Source organism: Phalacrocorax aristotelis, chromosome 16, assembly GCF_949628215.1.
Source record: "Phalacrocorax aristotelis chromosome 16, bGulAri2.1, whole genome shotgun sequence".
NCBI classification, from domain to species: Eukaryota; Metazoa; Chordata; class Aves; order Suliformes; family Phalacrocoracidae; genus Phalacrocorax; species Phalacrocorax aristotelis.
The window spans coordinates 4,737,620-4,757,611 of NC_134291.1; the positions used below are offsets into that span (position 1 = coordinate 4,737,620).

Here is a 19,992-nt window from a genome sequence, read left to right on the forward strand (position 1 = left end):
TTTTTGTGGGGGGTGGGGGGGGTGCAGTTTGGTTTGATTTTTGGTGTGGGTTTTTTGTTGTTTGTTGTTTTTTTTTTTTTAAACACAGGCTCACTTTCTTCAGCGCCACTGCTTTGCTGACATTATTACAGCATTCCCTGCTACTGGAGCCTAAGCATGAAGTCGAAAAGGAATTCTTACTTGCTGGCCTTGTTGTATCTGTTCTTAGTGAGCTATCCTAGAGAACTCCTGGAATATCACCTCTCCATGTAACCAAACTGTTCTGTACTTAGTATTTAGTGGTAGAACAAATACTTCAGAAAACATTTATCCGATACAGAAACCTTCACTGCACTGTATAATAATTTGTGTATCTCAACATCCACCTTGTATTAGAATAGCTATTCCTTGTATAATTTCTGAACAGATTCCATAGAGACAGTTACTTCTGAATAAAACGCCTTACTGCAAGTTTATCGGTGCACAAATAAACCCAAGAAGTTTACCCCTCATCTTCAAACATGCATTAGGACTATTGCTGCATTATGCACTCCGGGGTGTGTTTAGTGGAGACTTGCTGGCTGCAGCCACAACCGATACGTGGAGGTATGAAATACACAACAGAACAACGGTGTTTGAAATCTGCACTGAAAGTCAAAACAAAGAGTATCTAGTTACGTGATTTTGTTCTGCAATAAGAAACCTGAATTTAGTTTGAACTTCACAGCCTTCAGTTAGACTGACAGGAAGTAAAAAGCGCTGCCAAACTGTTTTGCTGACAGTAAGATCTGAAAGCACCTTCTTACTACTAATAGAGAATGTCAGAAGAACAGTAGTTGCTCTGGATTTCTTAGCTATCAGATTGCACAAACCTTCCTTCTCCAAAGACACGCACCCACAGGTACACACAGAAATGTGCGTGTAAACACAGACGTCTCATGTGAGCACAGATGCGTGTGAACACAGACGTCTCATGTGAGCACAGATGCGTGTGAACATACGTGTGTGAACGCACGCGTGTGAACGCCGTGTCTTTGTAACACGTGCCAACAAATCTGTACTCCTGTAGGCCTAGTTCCCCCTTCAGATGCTTCGCCCGAGAGCTACCTGGTTTCTTGCTGGTTTAGGAGTTACTGCAACAGAGAGACCAGGGCCTGGAATACACCTCACTTGCTGTTCAAAACGTGAACATCTCATTAGGCATTTAAGCCCAGGAATCTCAGAAAGCTCCCATCGCTGCGAGTGCACCCCTAGCACGCGCAGCGAAACGGCGAGATGCACCACAATTCTACTCCTATGTTCAGCCGCTTTCTTAAAAATGCCTAGCAGCCGTTACGCTTCCCTACCAAGGAAAACATGCTGAAATCAGCTGAGTTTTCACAGAGTCTAGGAAAAAGACAAAAATAATTATTTCTTACTTTCAAAAATAACTTTTCAGTATATTTCACATGACTCACGGCTCAATTTGTAGGTCCCTTCTGACAAAAAAAAGCGCATATGAAGTCTGACAGCAATTGCTTTTGCTTTACTTAAACTGGAAATGAAGTGAAAGCAGACAGAGCACTGACCTATAAATGTCAGTGGTGGAAGAAGAGTAAAAAGGAAACAAAGCAGATAATTCACTCCATTGGAAAGACTTTAGCGCAAAAACGCATGTAATAAATTGATATAAGATAGCCTAAAACTATTTCCACAAACATATTTCACGACAAAAGCACTACCTCAGTATCAGATAACATCTCAAAGTGAAACTGTTAAGAACAAAGCTGTGTGCACCTGCAAAGCAAACCAAAACCGAACGTTCTGTGAACAAGTGTGAATATATGAAAATTCTGAACACGTACTGCTACCCACTCAGGCTGCTGAGCCTGCAAGGGGAAAGATGGTATCCAGACAAGAATAATCTCAAAATCTTACAGAATTTTTCTCATTTTTAGTACAGGTTCAACAAAAACAGAATAAAAAGTAACAGTTCAAAAATCCAACCCACAAGCCAGTTCTGTCTTGTTTTCCTGTTGGTTGGTTCTTGACAAATCATCTGGGGAGCAGTTACCATTTTAATGGCACAGTTTTACAGCAACTTCTTTTAAAACTTGTTTATATCCTGGGTTTAATGAGGAGGGAGGACGGGTTGTCACCACTAAGTACATCCCTATAACGACCACAAAGAGAATAAATAGCTGTTCAGGTAATCATCAAGGAAGAGAAACACTGGTTCTTACCAACAGGGAGCCCTTACAAGGCTGTAATCTAAATTTTTTTGTAGAATTTGGTTTTCAATATAACCACGAAAGACACGAGAACGGAATTCAAAAATACAGCACTGTTCACTGAGGTTTTAACACATACAAAGCAACAGCACATCTTGCCACAGTACGTACCAGCGTTGCCCTGTCCTTGTATCGCAGTGGTGATGGGTACTATGTGCGTTCCGTTCTGCGTTACAGTTTTTATTGGTAGCTGGTGTTGACCTAGAGGTGCCTGTTGCACTATAGTAACTGTCTGTAAGGGTGTGGTCTGAGATGTCTGAATGATACGACTAGCAGCTCCTATTGTAGCATGACTAATAGCAGGTATAGGCTCCACTTTGACTGAAAAACAGAAGACAGAACATTGTTAAGAACAAGAAAGTGTTCTAGAACCATTTGTATTTTAATCAACCCTCAGTGAAGTAGTGTACCGTTTTACTACTAGCTCTAACAGATCCGGGAAATTACGATGCAAAATCTTCAGTTTTACCCAAACATTTCAAGCATTCATCTGGAGGTAAGTTTCAAACAATAAAACTTCTGTATAAAGAGGTAGCAAAACAACTAACCCCACAGGTTCTCACCTTTTACTTCCTTGTGGTCTCCATTTTCTTGAGGTTCCACCTTGGGCTGGGTTACCATCGCAGCTTGCGTGACTACTGCCTGTCCAGCTACAGTGTAAGTGTTTGCTGGTGCTAATCCAGTCACGTTTGTGACAGACACAGCTGGTATCTGGTGGACAACATGCACTGTCTGAACTACAGGCTGCTGGGATGTCGATGTTGTCACGGGAGTTGCAACAGTGTAGGTGACCGGTTTAATAGTTTGTGGTAGCTGCCGTTGTACAGTAATTAAAACTGGTTGGCTAGATAGAGGTGATCCTGCCAAGAAAGACAGAAACATCAGGCTGCCAGTTTTCATTATTCCTTTTAAGCCAGTCATTCTTTTAAACTTAACACTAAAGCCTCAGATGATTAACGACCGCCTTCTCTAATACCTCAGTGATCCGAAAGATAAAACCGGACAATGAAGATTATGACATATGGCTACTCCAAGCCATATTCAAGGCAAGTGCTGTATCAGTAAGACCCATACACCATTTGGGCTAAAGCCCCCGCTCCTCCCCCCAGTGCAGCCGTAAGCTATGTTTAATACTCATTTAGTAAAACTCCTTTCCATAGATGGGAACATATATGTGCTTCAGGTGCTGTGTGGAGCACGTCTGCATTGGCAGGACGCTCAGCTTCCTTGGCTGGGGAAAGGCGGGTGTCTCTGCTTAGGACCGTGTCTGCCTTTGCCACAGAATGGTCACTGGCACTTCTGTAGTATCAGAATATCACCAAGAAAATGGATGGCAAAAGCATATGAGCTAAGGTAACTAAACAAATACATCCTTATCCCACCATGCCTTAGGCTCTTTCTTTTCCTTTTTACATAGGAAAATTTTTGTCACACAAATTTATTCTTTCTCTCCTTATCCTTTCAGTTCTCTTTATCCCCACCTTTGAAAAGATGACATGGCCACAGATGCATGGCAAGACATTTACTTACTTCTGTAACCCATGTAACCTGAAGTTTTGGGTTTGTTGGGGTTTTGTTTTTTTTTTTTTTTAGACCAATAAGAATACATTTTGAAAGGAAGCAACAACTGCTACAAGACAGTACAGTCCTATAGAGGACAGAAGCACAATCTCAGCTTAGTAACAAAGTGACCGGGGTGCTGGAACAGCACACAGGTACAGTCCGTATGTACACAAATGGGACTTACCTGGCATGTTTATGTGTATCAAAGATTTGCTCTAAACGTTAAGAAGTTAAATATTTACTGGGGTTTTTCTGGTGTACACATGAAGTCTTGGTAACATATCCTAGCACTCTCCCACCTCCGACCCCCAAACGCTTATTTCAGGATTCCTCACCTGGGGCGCTCTGTGCAAATCGCGCTTCTTGTATTACCGCTAGTTTTGGCTGGATAGCGCTAGGCTCAGGTTCCATTGGGACTGGAGATCCTTCCCTGGACAGACTCTCGGGGGTCTGGACTCCACTGGAGTGCGCAGACAACACTCCAGAGTGATTAGGAGAAGCTGGGGCACTTCTGTATTTAAAAATGAAAGCAGCAGCTGATGTGTTTTAACTTCTGAACTGTGAAAGACAGTGACCTTCCTCTAAAGAGACCGTAACACACACTGCCCACAGGAGGGCACCTCTGCCTTCCAGCAAGTACAGTTACAACCCAAAGCAGTTCTGATCATCTTTTATAAAGCTTCTGTTAAACAGGGACAGAATTTAAAAGCAAACTTCAGTTATAGTTAATGGAGAAGAAGTGGCTGGATGCCTTCTTAGGGAGACTCTCTAAATAATCTGTGAAACATGAACGTTTCTTCTGGTGGAAAAGAATGAGGAGCAAATCTCAGTCTACAGGGCAAGTATTAGAAGATCTGCACAGCAGGAAGGCTGTAACTTTACAGAGGGAATAATTTAAACCCATTTATTTCCCCATCACGAATTCTGCTTAAATTATCAAACTAAATACATAATTGTCATCTCTAAGTTCAATAAAATGGTAGCTGGCATTTGATAATTTTCTTTGCACGCAGCTTTAAAATGCAGTAGATGGCAGTTAGAAATGAAAATTATAATTCTGTAAAAAAAAAAAAGGAAAAATCCAAACAAACAAAACCAAAGGTACGGCAAGGCTTGCTTACATTAACAATGTGACAGTTAGTTACGTGAACTGAGTCAAGTTCTTTAACACAAGCAATAAAAACAAGCCTAGTGTATGGGGCAGCCTTCCTAGGAAATGGTACAGAATTTAAATACTGTCTGGATGAAATTAAATTACTAAACTTGTGACTGTATCCAAAACTATCATGTCTGTATCAGCCTGAAGATTAAACAACAGCCATAGTCTTTTTGTTCATCTGTTTTTCCTTACCTAGAAGAGAGTGGTCCCAGAGGGGTTCTAAAGCAAGGTACTCCCCTAGGCCGCCTTTTCCTAAAAGCCTGCTCTATTAATTTGCTTTCAGAGGCAGGGTCTATCCTCCAGAATGAGCCTTTGCCTGGTTCTTCCTGGGAACGTGGTACTTTGATGAAATAACGATTCAGAGAGAGATTGTGACGTATTGAATTCTATGGAACATAAAAAAATATGTAGAATTCATATAACTTTTCCAAGTTAGAATGTGGCCTACTGCATTAGTTTGTACTATAGGAGACTCGGGGTTCAGCTTTTTAATTCCTTAATTCAACAGAACTCAGAGCACTACAAAGGCAGCGCCATAAACCTGAAAGGACTCTTGCATTTTTCAAATCTTCCCCAACAATTAAAAAAAACAGTATGCTAATGCAGCAATAACAGGAATCCCATTTAATTCTCTAATGAGAAACACAGTGATTGCAACAAACTGTTAGAACACTACAAATACTTGAGCGTAACGCAGTGTGGGGGAAAAAAAAAAGGAGGAAAAATTATCAGTCTTCATACACCACCCTTCCCCAGGTGTCAAAGACAATGTCAGTTCATTCTAGGAGGGCCAGTAAAATACAGCATGTACTGATTCTGATCTTATATGATAATCCTGTTACTGTTCCACAACAGAGAAAAGGTTAAATTACACAAGTTCCAAATGCAGCTAGATTGTTGGGAGTTCACCCGCAGTCCAGTCTGTCTCAACAAAGAGGCCAAGGATTTAGTGTGTCTAGAAAAACAACAAATGGCAGTAGGTCCTAAAACAGCTCTTCAGCGAGATCTTCGTTACTGCACTCTGCTTCACACATTACTTTATCCTCACTTTGCGGTAACGCACACAACTCTTCAGAGATGTAGAAAACTGCTAACACCCTGAAGTGGCTGTATCTCTGCTTGGCTTTACACACTTTTTTTTTTCATCTTTTTTTTTTTTTTATGATCTATAAACCTGAAATCTCGCTAAATATTATCACTGAACAAGGAGGAAATAAAGATAGGCATACATACTGAAATACTTGTGGGGCAACAGAGGGAGAATGGAGAAAAAGCTTTACATTATCAGAAGCTCTTCAAAAATTTGCAAAATCAAATGCAAATCCTGCTCCAATGGCTGAGTTCATGACCCTGATGGCAAGTTTGGAAAACTTAAAGCAATGATAACCATGTATGGTTTCTTAAATGCAAACTGATGAAACCAGAAATGGTTTTTCCTGCCAAAAATTGAAACAGAACTAGAAAGATGCCAAGACCATGTTTATAAATTGTATTAATTTCTCCGTATGCTAGAATAAAAGAGTTGATCCAAAAGTACCTGCTAAAATAAGTTCATGAAAAGGAGTCAAGTCCTCAACAAAATGAGACATTTATATAATAAAGGATATAAATACCTCAATACTCTTATTAAGGTATAGGATCTGGATACTATACATATGTATGTCCTCTGCGTTTTGAATAATATGTGCAGATACACCCTCAAATATTATTTAAAACATCTATCATTTAAGTCACCCTAACTGTAACGTAATACCTGATGGATAAAAGCTAGCAGAGCTATTCATACATGAGATACACCTGTTAGTGTTATAGCAGTGCTTTATATGACCAGTGACTGAACAGCATCTAATTTTCAGCTTTTCCAATTAGTTTTCTGGATAGGTGCTAATTAACTATTCCAGTACATAGTGTATCTGCTGTGTCTATCGCCTCGGTTTTGTGAAGCATTTTACATCCAAATACATACACTGTTCTAAGGCAGAATTCTTTAACCATTCATTACAACACATGCCCATGTTTGGTTCCACAATGCTTACATGAAGAAGCATTACACACAGAGATATTCAAGGTATTTCAGAATAGGAAGCAAAAAGCACACCATCATTTTACAAACAGAATCTTCTCACTAAAACAGATCTGTTTGTATGGCTGCAGCCAGGATTCTGCATTGCTTATGTGTGAAGGGAAACAAAATTCTTAGAGACTTCCTGGCCACAACAACAGCTGAGTCCTTTACCAGCCAAACCACAGCAAAAAGCCAGGAACAGTTACATTCCCCAGTAACCTTAGAATTCCTCTAAGAGTGATTCAACGTTCATATAAGCCCTGTGACAAATAAGTATGTGATTAATATTTAAAAATCTATTCCTCTACTGAGAAGGCATGTATTCTTTAGTCTTCTGCTTGTGTAGCCAGTGGAGTATTACCACTTCCTCACTTTTCCCCTCCCCCAGTCTCTCCAAATTTTACTTCCCTGAAAATAACTTCAGAGCATGCCTCTGCTGCAGATCATGACTGTACTAAGCAGCAACACAGTGAAATTGATACCCCGTGATCGACAGTGCAGTCTGAGCGTTACATGGGCAAACTGGCCAGTCCTGCTAATTGTGCTCTTCTGTCCTTTGCTGCAACTAAAAACAGCAGCAAAGGCATTGAACCTTTCTGCGTATCTGGAAAGGCTAGGCCAGACTGATTCATACTCGGTTAGTCATCCTGGCAAATGCCGAGGCTGGTCTCTTTAAAAATGAAAAGAAAGCAGAAATTAATTGTACAGAATTGAAAGCGTTTGGTCTAACTCAGTACAGAAACTATGAAGTTCACAAACAGGCTACAACGCACAAATAAAAGAGGGCACCTAAGAGTGCAAGATAATGACAGACAACACACGCTTGGTTCCTTCACTATATTGCACGGTCAAGATCACCGTTTTCAAATAGAACTGAACATGTAACATTTAATATCTGAAAATTGTGTAAACATACGTATTTTTATCTTGAGATAAAATTAAGTTACAGAACACAGCTACATTCCTAGATAGCATACGTATATTTAAATCCACAGTGCCAACTGTACTTGTCTTCCCCAAAAGTCTGTATGCATCCCTCCTAGAGTGTTAGAAAATACCATTCCATGAATAAAGCAACGTTTCAAATATAGAATAATGTAAATTGCCTTTTTTGGGGGGAGAACTTACAATCAGCAAAAAGACAACACACTCATTTGACACATTCTATTTATGAAGGGCTGTTAGGCTCACCAACTGACTTCTTACGAGTATTTATAGCTGCCAGTACTACTCACAACTAAAAAAACATTCCAGAAATCAAATTTACCTGCCAGCCCTTGTCTGCTGTCCTGTAGTATGGATAATTTTTAGTTATGTGCGTATAAATTCCATTTAGTGTAAGCTGCTTATCAGGTGCCATTGTAATTGCTTGTACTATTAACTGTGCATAGGAGTAAGGTGGCTTAGAGTCGTCCTGTGTAAGAAAAAGAAAAGTCTGCATCAATAAACTTTAAAGATGTACATCCCTTTCTAAATTAAAAGTTACAAAACACAATTATCATGATGTAAAGCACTTTTGGATGATCAAAATCTTGAGGCAGAAAAGAAACTAAGACAATTTTGCTCTTCTGATTAGCAGATTTTAAGATAACATTACAAATTTGGAGAAACATACAACAGGCAAGAATTTTCAGTAGCCTATAAACAGACACATAACTGAAAATACACACAGACCCTCCCCCAAAGAGAAGAGGGCTCTAAATAAATCTCACATCTAATCACAAAACCCTACAAATTGTTTTTAAAGTCTGTAACGTTAAACTGTGACAGAGTGCATATACTTTAGCAAACAAAATTTCAGAACTCTTACGTTCACTTAAGATGTAATTTATGGGTTTGATTTCAAGCAATGTTTACCTTTGGGCTATCTCCACCCGATGCTTCCTTGTCATTTTCTGACTGTGAATTGTCAGCCATTAAATGTAGGTCAGATGGTATTACACGACTCATTTTGTACCCTGAAGAGCCTGCACCACGGGGGCTAGATGGGCAGGAATTTGCAGCACTGTAGAGCATAAAAAGAAGATCCTACTATTTTGTTATACAGTATATCACCACATTATGTCTAATCAAAAAGCTCTTCTTGCAGAAAAGCCTGCTACCAGAGCTTCTAGGCTACAGTTAAGGGTCTGCCAGTATTTCCATTATAAACCCTGTCTTCCAAGCCTTTCTAACTCATCCATGGAAATTAAAATCACTGCAGGAAGAAACCTGTCAGATGAAGCTCAGGCTTTCCTCCCCAAAGGAAAAAGGATTAACTGATTTATTAGGTTGTATTGTATTTGTGTAAGATGTACGAACAGAAAAGTGCACTTTCACTACATAAGCAACCACAAAATTTTAAGACACTCATTTGAAACAAGAAACACGTCTTGCGTGAAATTTCTGCCATATGCTTGTATTCAGTCTGCTTAAAACAGATCATCTCTCCTGCGCGGTATTCTCGCACATTTGAGAAAATATAGCGAGCAGTGGGGGGGGAAGTTCTGATTCTCGTTTAAATCTAAAACCAACATTATTTGAAGGGTTTACAGGTATGTGCACATACTTAAACACACATATATATTTATAAAAATCATAAACTCATCTATAAATAGGATGCATCAGCACCGACTCATCTAAGTTAACACAGTATTAGGCCAACAGAGCAGATACACTGCTACAAAGCAAAAGACAGTGCCAAACAAATGCACGAAGTGGCTTGATACCTCACATTTTGCTATCCATCACAGAAAAACAAAGACAAAATTACGTATAATTTCACTGTAACATCTTCCTAATGGCTGTCCCCCTGCCTTGCACAGTCCACAGCAACCACAGCGGCACAAAGCCGGTTTTCTTCTACAGTTTCCATTTAGCCGACAGGACAGGGACAGTCAGTGGGTGACGTCTGTCCCCTTCTCCCAAAAAAACTCCACAACTTTTGGCATTTCTCTACAAGGACACATAGTTCTCAGCGATTCATACTGTAACTGATTTCAACACAGTCCTGAGAAATTCAAAATAACTTAACTAAAAATTAGAATGACAAAGCCTGCTGTGCCCCCAGAACCAGCCGTATCTCCAAAGGCAATCTTTAACCTAACCTGAGTCTATGCTTCAAAACATCGAGTAACAAATAAAGCCAGCGAATGTTATTTAGATTCATACAATAAAGCTTTAACAAATTCACATCTGCCAAGTTTTGTTTGCCTGCCTGGCCTCTCAAGCTTTTTTACTACATCCCTTGTTACGTACAGAAACAAGGCGGGCACTGTAGAGCAGGCAATATATATAGAAAAAAATCTATTTAAGTTTCACATCACAAGAGATCCACCAACAATTTGCTACTAGTGATATATTTTACAATGGAGATGGGATTTTTTAAGTGTTGTAAGGAAGAATCTTTGATTAGAGCCAAAAGATGTAACTAATTTATTTTTTTAAATATAGGTCACTGCTGTTCTATGTTTTCACATATCAACTGACAACATCCCTCTACTGTGCTCACTTTAGCATATATTGACAAAGCGACACATATGGTATAATCAAAGCAAGTTTACAAGTCTTCTATAAAACAGGATGATTTGAAGAGAAACTGTCAAGCTTTGCTCTCAAAATAGACTCAACACTGTCGTCTTTTTTTTTTCTTTTTTTTTTTTTTGTAATAAACTATACTCAACAGGTGCATGAAAGCCCTGAAGAGAATTACAAAATTCATAGTGAGGCAAAGACTGTGGTGATATACGTGATATTATCTGAAATATTTATGAGCTGTTCTGTCATTTCTCGGGCAAGATATGTTTTCCCTGAATTTTAATAAGAAATCAAACCTGTTATACAGTCAAGTCTAGATCTCTTTCCTCTCTGCTTCCACCATTTATCCAGATCTCATTGAACACTACGATATTGAGATAAAGATCTTGGCAATGACAGAAGTCAACTATCTTTACATTCGAATTCTATTAACAAGATCTACATTTTTTAAAAAATCAAGCATTAACAACCTTCACTCAAGTGAAGATACAGGAAGGGAGAAGGGAACAAAAAACTTTCAAAAGCATGTATGTGACTTTGAAACACAACTTTCAGTGCCTTTAAATGACATTTTTGCTCCTGAACTTTCTATGAATTTTAAAAATTGTATCTGAACTGATTTTACTAGTTTGTGAGGACACCTCGCTTATGTTTCATTGAGTTTGGTCCCAAAAACCAAGTCAGACAATGGCTACAATTACCAAATTAAGCAGCAGAGCAAGTAAGAAAACCCAATTAGCCTCCCTTGCATAAGGCTTCCCTACAGTAAACTACGCATCTTACACTGTACTTCAAGCAAAACATCCACTTACTTCCAGCAATGACTAATCAATTACAAATCTTTTAGAGTAAGAGACCAGTCTCTTTTTCCATACTAATCATAACCAAAAAACATTTTTTCTAATCATAAACTTCAGAGAGACAGTGACTATCAGAATGTTTAAAAATGGTATAATTTTGACTTATCTTATTTAAAGTGTTGCCATAAGCATGCAAGAGTAAAAAGCAATCTATATTATCTGGAACGTAAGAAAAAGATAGGCTCCTTTGCTGTTCAAAGAATGCCAGGCTCCTGAGCGCACACTTACACATTTAACATGTTAAATTTGAGCATTAAAGGCTGTTCATGCAACTATCTTATTAGTTAGCAAATGGTGGTTTCCTCCAAGGCAGCTAATGCTGAGCTTCAACTACACTTTTACCACAAAAGCAAAACACTGAAAATGAATTAGAAAGCCATCCAAGGCCTGTCACCATACGTTGCCCTACGTCCAATCTGCAGGGTTTAAATACCTGATAGTTCCGGTGGGAGAAGGGAGGGGGCTGATCAGGTGAGCCATGTTGTCTGGAATGTTTATTGTTAAGGGAGAGATCTGGGGTTGCACAGGCTTCACTGGGGACTCCGGGGCCTCCTGTTTTTCTCTTTTTTCATTGGACAGAGCTGTGAATGTTATCTTGATGTTTGTGCTGGGAAACCTGAAAGTACAGCTGAAAAGTAAAAAAAAAATATATAAGCCACTTGTTTACAGAATGCAAGATTTTCTGCATAATTTGCACGTATCACCTAACCTTATTTAAAAATAAAAAGGTACAGGATGGTATGTAATTACCTGTAACCATCTTCATTTTAGAGATCGTATAGAAAGATCAGTGTGAGCAGAAAAAGATCCCCAAGCGAGCAACTTTAAAATTTTGAAAGAAATGTAAGCAAATGCAATTCTTTGTAACAAGAGCAGTTTATGTGTTGTCTCTAAATCTCTTGAGGTTCATCCTGATCTCACAACTGTCCCTAAAAGAAGTGCTATTCTGAAGACAAAAGGCTATTATTTTATGAGGCCAAAGAGTGGCTGCGGCAAACGAACAGGTAGCTCCATGATATCAAAATTAATCAGGAGCATAAATGTTGGCCAATTTGAGGTCTACTCAGTTTCATAGACTGGTCTAACTAAAAGGTTTAGTTTGTTTTCTTTTAAAATACTTATTAAACACATATAAATCCTAATTCTGCTAATTTACAGAGCATATTGCTGCTGTTGCACTACATTCAAATACCTTTCTTGGAGTTGAATTTAAGAGCCAATTTCAATAAATTGCCCATTTTTGTAAATTACCAAAGATTGCATGCCCAAATTTAAAGACTAATGATAAATTAACACTGTGAAATTATTTTTTAAATTGGAAAATAAAATACAATGAATGCACTTTTAAGCATTTTCCTTTCTACGTCGCTGTATACAGCATTTAGAAGTTAACCCAATTAAACAGAACACGCTATTTGTAACTTCTCAGTAAATAAACAGATTGAGCAAACAAGAAAATTTTCTCTCAACAAAAGCATCTATAAAAATACAGTTCAAATAACTTTACTATCTTCCTCTTTCTCCAGCTGTTAGACTACACTCAGCACTAAACCCACAGTTATATTTACACACCTCTTCCACATGATGTAAAGGCCTTTCCAATGACACAACACCCAGAAACAAACCTTAGAAAATGTTTTGGTTTGGGTTTTTTGAAGCGATTCTAGGTAGATCTAGTTTTATAAAGAAGGGAAATAGCAGCATGAAGGAACAGGCTTAAGAAACACAGCTATGAATGCAAGATACAGCCTGTAAACAAAAGTGGTAGTTTCTCTGGAAAAATATATTAAACATAAAAGTGATGTAAGAATTGGAAGGAACACACAGCTGTTGAGTAGCCTTAAAAACACTAACTCTCATGTGTTTTGGTTTTTATTTCTTAAAATTATTCCAAAGATATTTATGGAACAAAGACGGCATTTGATTTTCACTACGTTTCTTGCCACATGCACGGCAGTGATTCTTTTTTCCTACAATACACATCCAAGGATCAGGAAAAAGAGAGAGAATCGACAATGACCTTCCTTTTCTCTCAGTCTTACCTCTCAGTGCGGACCATGTCCGAATTTAACAGACGACCTATTTCTGAAACATGCTCAATGTACTAAATTAGGAACAGAATCTATGCCAAAAAACTGCACATGCGTTTCAGCGAGGAAGTTAAATGGACCAATTTCTGGGTTGGTTTGGTGTTTTTTGTTTTGTTGTTGTTGTTTTGTTTTTTAATATCTTCAGTAACAACTTTTCTTTGCTTTTTCCAGTAGGAAGTATTTTTGCCTATATTGTTTCAGCGAGTCTCAGCTGTTTTGCTAATAAAACCATTTTTAAAAAAATTTAAGTTCTTCAGCAATAACGACAACACTCCTCAAGGGTATGCAAAGAGGGCTGCCAAAGGCATCCTTTTTGCTGAAGATTAAATAAAAATCCTCGGGAGAAAGTGAACAACAGTATGTTTGATATAGAGACAGGTTTAAATTCTAGTCACCTGCTCCATGTATTTTATGAGGCTATTCCATACCTGCAAATTTAACATAATGCTTTTCAGATGAAACTTATTTCAACTTAAGAAGAATGCAGGAACAACTGGACATAGCTTTAGATGCTCATTCACTGGTCAGATTTCTTATTGCCTAGTAAAAAAACCCAGTACATGATAAGCAACCAGAATCCTCCAGTGCTGGGGTGGGTAAGGATGGGGAGGGAGGTGGATCTTCACAACTTAGACACAAGTACCAGAAATATGGAAATACATAAAATGTAGACTCGACAGTTCCTCCAGTATTCCATGTAAGTATGCATATTAAAACGTCTCCCTTCTTACACTATTGCACTGCCTTAAGGCATTATCTGCCCTTCAGGCATCTTCTGCCAAAGAAGTAAGGGCAGCTTACTCAGATAAGACTAAAGCACATATTTCAAAGCATGGCAGAGACATGGTGATCTCAGATGTTGCTTAACTTTGGGGGGAACCACAAACAAAAAACACCCCCTAAAACAGGAGCTTTGACTATTCAAAGGTACTGTATAGGTTGTAAATGTGCCAAACAAAACTTGGAACTTATAGTCAAGAACTATGTTAAACCTAAAGGTGTTACTGTTACACTTTACAACGTTTCACGTGCTGAGCCTGAAAGGATGGCGTTGTTAAGACAGACACAATATACTCACAAATCCCTATCTGGTTAGAACATGCAAACACCTGAATATTCTCAAAAGATCACATCTGTCAATTGATTCATATTTGTAAACAGAGGGTTTTTTTAACGGAAGCATATTTTTAATAGCTGTAATTCAGCCAAAAAGCAGAATAAAGAGTGTATATTAACCAACAGATTTCCTGACTAAACTGCATTAACGCAAACATATTACATTTACTTCCAAAATCAAGTACGGAACATGTTCTAATTTGATCAGAATCAAGTTGGTTTTGGCATATTCTTTAGTTATACAATGAACTAAACAAAAACCACAGCACACCCAGAGGGAGAGACCTGATCAAACATTTAGTCTACAGCAAGCTGGATTTGATTTTACTCATTGGTTAAAGTGTTTACAATAGTTTCATGATGTGCTACCACAGGGTGGTTGCTGTAGAAGAAACTCATCTATTCAACCCACTTGAAAAAAAGAAAAAGGGGGGAGGAAGAAAAAAAAGAGTAGTTTTGCAAGCTGTCACTGTTTGCCTCATCTCCTCAAGTAACTACCATTCTTCCTTTATAGGGTGATGCCATTTGGAGTAGGAAATCAAATGGAGCCACCGAGATTGATCCAACAGATTCCTAAAAACGAATGTTTACAAAATATCATGTTTTAACATTTATATGATGAAAAATGCGTTAGGTATTTAAGTGATGAAAACTAGTAGCACTATTTAGCTGACATGCTGGCGCTGTATTTTATATATTTCAAACAACTATTTGCAGTATCCACACTTCAATAATTTTGTACGTTTATTGATCATGACGACTACTTGCATTGTGCTTTCTACAGAGCGTCGCACAGGAGGACAGAGCGTGCGATCCAGGGAACTGCAGCACGTGTCACAACCAAAATGTGACTCATGATCCTAATTATTCTTTTTTTTTTGAAGTTCATTCTGGGTTGACTACTGGAAGACAGACAAGAAGCATCAAATCATTTCAAACTATTCCCTAGAAAACTTACTATCTCGACAGCTCCCAGCCAAATGCAGACATGCTATCTACCCACTACCCCTGAGGCGTTCACCAACCTTGCAGGGTCCCAGATAAGTGTCTTGTGGGAAAATGTACAGAGTCTAGTTTTGTCACATCTGTATTTCTAATATTTCCTCACTTCCCCATAGCAGTTCTGTCTGTACTGCAGGGAAAAGCTACTTATACGCTTGTAATTCTGCCTATATGAAAATACCACCTGACTGAAAATGAGGAATTCCGTCCTGTCTCCTTCCGGGGAGCCAAAACATAGAAATACAAATTTAATTTCCTCCCTGTACGTAAACCCTTTTGTGATACTCAGTGCCTCATTATCCTTTGAATACTCCTTTTTAACTGTCATTTAAGAACCAGGACAGAAATTGGACAGAAGCTGCCATCCTACTGTTCTTTTATCAGCACCTCCAGATTTTACATCCAAATAGATTATAGGGGTTCGGCACTAATAACCCCCTAAGCTGTGGTAGTTACAACTGTGTAGTATAATTCTATTACATTGACTATGACACTGAACACCAGTTAACGTGAGGATCCCCCTAGATTTTAAACAGACCTAGAAGAATAACAAGGTGAGAGTTTTCAAACTCTTGTTCATTTACTGAGAGCCAAGGAGAGATTCAACTTTTTACATTAGAAAGGTAAGACCCACAAAAAAAACAGCCAAACAAAAAACCAGCCAGCATCTGGGAGATTGCTTTTGTCAATTTTTGACTTCAAACACGGGCAACACTGTAACTCACCTCAAAGGGAAACTGAGGTAATTAACAACACCTGGACCACTAAACAGACGTTTTTCAACTTAGGTTTTCTCTGAGAGTACAGCAGGCTAAAATGATGCTACTCGTACTTCCATCTCCTCCCCTATTTTGATTGGTGAACTAACATGAAAACATGGAAATCACTGTACTTCTAGCTATGCCCTCCCTTCCACAGAAGGGAGATCTGAAACTAATCCCTCTTCTAATTCCCCTTTACCTACCTACTTACAGTCTTTCCTCCACCACTCCAGCAAAAATGATCCTCAAGGCCAATTCGTTTATTTGTACTTCTGGTAGAAAATATGCACACTTTGAAGCTAAAGTCACCAGTAAGATACTACAGTGCATATTTCCAGTCCTGCTTTTGGTTTAATTGTATTTTAAAGTCAAGCAAAATTTGGGGTTTTTTTACATCATTCAGACAGAACCACAGAGAAATTGAGTTTGCAAGGTCTCTAGCCCCATCTCCTGCTCAAAGCAGGGCTAACTTCCAGGTTAGACCAGGTTGCTCAGGGCCTGGCCTAATCAAATTTTGAAGCATTCCAAGGACAAAGTTGGCCAATTCATTCCTGTAATTAGCCACTTAACAGTGAAGGGTTTTTCCCATTTGTCCTGGTATAATTCCTTAGTTGCAACTTGCTACAGCTGCTCCTCCTCAAACTGTGAGCCGCTCGGCATAGCCTGGCTCCATCTTTTCTATAACCGCCCTTTCGGCAGGGGAAGACTACAGTTACATCCACCACTGGGCTTCTCCAGGCCAAACAAACAAATTCAAAAAGTCAAACTCCTTTAGCCTCTCCTCATGTGCCCTATGTGCCACTTCCCTAAGCATCCCAGCAGCCCTCCCCTCACCCCTCCAGTTTGTCATCACTTTTGTTTGTATGGGGCCCCAAAACCAGACACTGTAACCGCCCAGTACGAGGCCAGCCTCTGCCATCACAAGGGTGCACTGCTGAAACACACACCAGCCCCTCTCCCCCAGGACCCCCCAGCCCTCTGCAGAGCTGCTCCCCACTCAGTCATTCCCAGCCTTTACCCATCCCAGACACCGGATTTTACATTTGTCTTTGCTGAACTTCAGGAGGTTCCCGTCAGTCGGTTCCTCCGGGTCCCGCTAGAAGACAGCCCTGGCCTCCAGCACATTAACCGTTCCCACCCCCAATTTGGCATTATCTGCAACCTGCAACGGGCACCCTCTGTCCCACACCCCAGGTCACTGATGGACAGCAGCACCGACCCCAACTCAGCAAGGTTAGAAAGAGGCACAAAGGTACCGCTTCCTCTATGTCCTTCTACATAACACCTGTAAATGGAATCGAAGACTGGGATGTCAAAACCGAGCGGCATTCAAGTGTCCATTGGAACACGGTACTTGGAAATTACAATTTGTACTACTTCCTGATAATGGGTAAATTTCAGTATGGAAGAACAAGGACCACAATTTCATCCTTTCTCCATTTGCTGCTTCATTTATTATTGATTTTATTACAATGGATTATTAGGAAATTAATTATAAATTAAACTAGATCTAGCTATTGCTTTTTAACTGGATTTTAAATAAGCAAGGCTTCAAAGATGAGTCTTTACAAAAACAACAAGAAATACCAGGGAGGTAAAAAAAGCTCAGAAGTTGAAGTACAATTACGTATAATTTCAGGCTTTGTAAAGTCTCTGTATCATGCCTTCACGTCCTGAGAAAAAGGTGCACCTCTAAAGAAAGAGCTGAGCTTGGTTCCCCCCCTCAGACCCAACTGACACATGCAAAACACTAGGAAACCTGTAAGAAGAGATGCAACTCCATGTCTTGGAGATACCTGAAAGAAGTAACTTCTGCTACCTTGGAGAAAATCAACAATCCCCAGACCAAGGAGGAAGTGGCTGCTCCACTCAGCCTATCCTTTTCCAAAAGAAATATAACTACATTTCTAACTTCCTCTTCTGAATTTTATACCAACAGATTTCTGATTGTTCAACACCAAGAGCAGGCAAACGAAATTATTCACATCCAGAATTTATTTTTAAGACTTTGGGCTGTGTTTAATCGAACCACAAGTCAATACTGCAGTCCATTTCCAGAACAGAATCATCATCTTTAGGTCTAAACATAATCGACAAAACCAAAACTAATTAAAAAGACAAACTGAACCAAGCTGCTTCAAAGCAGAGTCAAAATTATAAGATAATCTTAAAGTACCGAACAGCTAAAAACCTGGGTTTCCAAACTAATAATGAAGGTAGACAGATAAATCCATCCGAACAGTGACAATATTAAATAGACGTCTGGAAACTCGCAGCACTAAATGATTACCAATAAAGTATAGGTTAGTAGTAAAAAAATTACACAACTTTTTGTAGCATTTTTGACTCTTCAGCTGTGCAGAGAGTTGTTTTACAAAACCTTTTCCAGGATTACACTAAAAAGTGCTGCTGTAAAACTTATTTATAATACGAAAAAATGCTAAGAGTATAGGAAAATTAATAATGGACACACTGAAAGGGTGATCCAGTATATTACAATACTAATTAGATTATTATTTTCTGTTGTCCGAAACAGAGAGAACTTTCTCAATGGGCAATTTTTTATATAGCTGTTGTTCATCTACATGAGGTATAACCTTGTGCTCCGATCAGAAATTTTAGCTTTAACATTACATTTGCAAAACTTTCTGTATCATTGGTAACAGAAAAAAGGAGTATCCACTTTTCTCTATTGACCGGGGGGGGTGGGGGGGTGGCGTGTTAAAAAAAATTTACTTCTAAAATTTGTATTAAAGAAACAGAAAGCCCAACTCCTCTGCTAGCTTTTTAAAAAGGAAGTTTTTAATTCTCTTCTGCTTGCAGTTGACCACACCCTGTGCAGCAATGTGAGAAACTACCCCAGCAGGAACACAGCATCACTTCCTACAAGAACATGTAGACACACATGTTGTGTTAGGATGGATTCCTCCTCCTCCTCCCTGCCTCCAGCATTTTAAACTAAGTCTCTATTTGGCTAATTTACCATAAATTTACATTCAATTATGTTTGGTCATTACTAGTCAGGACACTTCTAGAGGTTACCCGAAAAGCAACCGCCCTTTAAAAAGTGGCAGCTTTTCCATCTGGGGAGTGAATCATGACCTCGTGTGTGTTTCCCTTAATTCTCTGTATCCTTTGCAATTGATTTCTGTTGACCAAAGATCAATAGTTGCAAAGCATGTCCTCCACATCAGACAATGTGCAGGCTCTATAGCAAGCTTGACCTCCCATATCATAAGGAAAAAAACACCATCAGATTTTTAAACCAGCAATTAGACTTTTTATGCTGAGCACCCCGCACACTTTTCACAAGTATTTGTGTGTTTTTTCAGGTGTGCCATCACTGTCTACACAGTGACATAAAGCAGTATGAAAAAACACCCTAAAGAAAAAAAATATCACTGATCTATCTATACACTCAGATTCAAAAGCAAAGATCTATGCGTCTTCAGAAGTGATGAAATATTGCTGTAGCTTCGTGTTAATTCAAGATGGCCAACAGAACACTTTTACCAAATTCTAAGCAAAAGCTGGAAATATGATCTAGCTGTAAATTAATGGCTCCCCTGTGGGAAATCTAGGTTACATACTTCCCTCCTCGTGTTTAGCAA

General features: G+C 39.0%; 1 protein-coding gene across 1 annotated transcript in view; it reads right to left on the bottom strand.

Moving 5' to 3' along the window:
- The window catches only part of FOXK2 (forkhead box K2), a 49,319-nt gene that overhangs the window by 2,924 nt on the left and 26,403 nt on the right, over positions 1-19,992 (bottom strand). The window contains exons 2-8 of the mRNA XM_075111420.1: positions 11,846-12,040; positions 8,894-9,041; positions 8,304-8,450; positions 5,164-5,357; positions 4,148-4,323; positions 2,813-3,109; positions 2,361-2,570 (exon numbers count right to left, since the gene is read on the bottom strand). Of these exons, the coding sequence (XP_074967521.1) occupies positions 2,361-2,570; positions 2,813-3,109; positions 4,148-4,323; positions 5,164-5,357; positions 8,304-8,450; positions 8,894-9,041; positions 11,846-12,040 (1,367 nt within the window). The remainder of the gene's footprint in view (positions 1-2,360; positions 2,571-2,812; positions 3,110-4,147; positions 4,324-5,163; positions 5,358-8,303; positions 8,451-8,893; positions 9,042-11,845; positions 12,041-19,992) is intronic.